The sequence below is a fragment of the Microtus ochrogaster genome, unplaced genomic scaffold (genome assembly GCF_000317375.1).
Source record: "Microtus ochrogaster isolate Prairie Vole_2 unplaced genomic scaffold, MicOch1.0 UNK115, whole genome shotgun sequence".
Lineage (NCBI taxonomy): Eukaryota > Metazoa > Chordata > Mammalia > Rodentia > Cricetidae > Microtus > Microtus ochrogaster.
Window position 1 is genome coordinate 594,421 of NW_004949213.1, and position 1,406 is coordinate 595,826.

At 51.7% G+C, this 1,406-nt stretch overlaps 1 protein-coding gene across 1 annotated transcript in view; it reads right to left on the bottom strand.

The window, feature by feature from the left end:
* The window catches only part of LOC106144452 (spectrin beta chain, non-erythrocytic 4-like), a 30,922-nt gene that overhangs the window by 11,279 nt on the left and 18,237 nt on the right, over positions 1-1,406 (bottom strand). The window contains exon 5 of the mRNA XM_013355335.2: positions 960-1,051. Within this exon, the coding sequence (XP_013210789.1) occupies positions 960-1,051 (92 nt within the window). The remainder of the gene's footprint in view (positions 1-959; positions 1,052-1,406) is intronic.

Here is a 1,406-nt window from a genome sequence, read left to right on the forward strand (position 1 = left end):
TGGGTGGGTAGATGGATGCATGATGGATGGACAGATAGGATAATTAGTATATATAGAAAAGGAGACTCAGGGACATGAAGAAAGAAAGCAAATGAGAAAAAATGGGAGGTAAGAGAGGGAATGAGGAAAGAGAGATGGAGAATGAGACAGAGGCAGGGAGACAATGGCGGGGAGAGAGACAGGAAGGCAAGAGAGTGGAAGGAAAAGGAGCAAGCGGAGGATGTGTGAGAGCGATACAAGGAAAAGCAGACTGAGGTAAAGACAGACAGGAGAAACAGATGGCTTCACATGACACAGTCCAGAAGGATAAGGCACACAAAGCCCACCTCCCTCCCATCTGTTCCTCCCGCTCCCCGACCCCTGCTCTCCATGGGGCACTGGAGTATGTGCCATGATCCTCACAGACCACAAAGCTGGGGGTCTAAAGAGACCACACTGCAGCCTGCAGCCTGCGCCACCATCTCAATCACGCAGAACGACCTTGAATTCCACGGCCCAGGCTGCAGTGTCCTACATGGACGGGTGACAGCTGACAGGAGCAAGGTGCCCAGAACTTGGACATAGGCTGGGGGTGCACATAGGTGTCTGAATGGAAAGATTGGGAGGAAGTGGGACAGGAGCAGGCAGGGACAGCCACCTCTGTCAGCATTGCTGTTTGGGGAGTTTGGATTTTCTTTTTTGGCAGACCTGGGATCAAACTCAGGCTCTTGGTACTCTAACGCAAGCGGTCTCTGAGCTGAGCTCGACTCTGGCTTCTCCCCCACTTCCTAAGGCCTCTGCTGGTTTTGCTCTTCAACGTGGCTTCTTAGAAAGCTTGTTCACCAAGGTCAGAGACATGTTTAATTTACCAGTTTGGGACAAAAATTTTGACGAAGGACATGTGCTTCTCCCTATGCTGTTGTCCTGGAAGGAACCCCAAACGTTGCAGGCACACCTGGCTGTGAGAAGGGGGTGCTCACCCAGCCGTTTTCATCTGGCACCACAAGAGCAGAGCATCCTTGGCTGAGCGGGTCTCTCTGTTGTCTTCTGTCTCGATTCTGATGACTTGGATCTGTGAACAGACAAACACGATTTCAGGCCCTACCCCTCATGCTTTGGAAGGTTGATGGTGCCAGGGGAAGCTGGCAGGATTCAGGACTGTGAGGATGATTTGGCAGTGGGCTGGTGCATCCATAAGCTGGGGAGGAAGAGGTCAGTTCAGGTCTTAATTTCCTGAAGCCTCCAAACAGCGTGTGGGTAACTTCTGTGATTCCAGCCATTGTCCTCTCCTGACTAGGCCAGTGTGGTGGACTTGATGTTAATTCCCCTGCACAGTCAGCTCCCCATGTGGTACAAGAAGTGATATTGGGAACTCCCAGGTCATATCACAGGCCTTCCATGTGCTAAGCAAGCACTCTACCACTGAG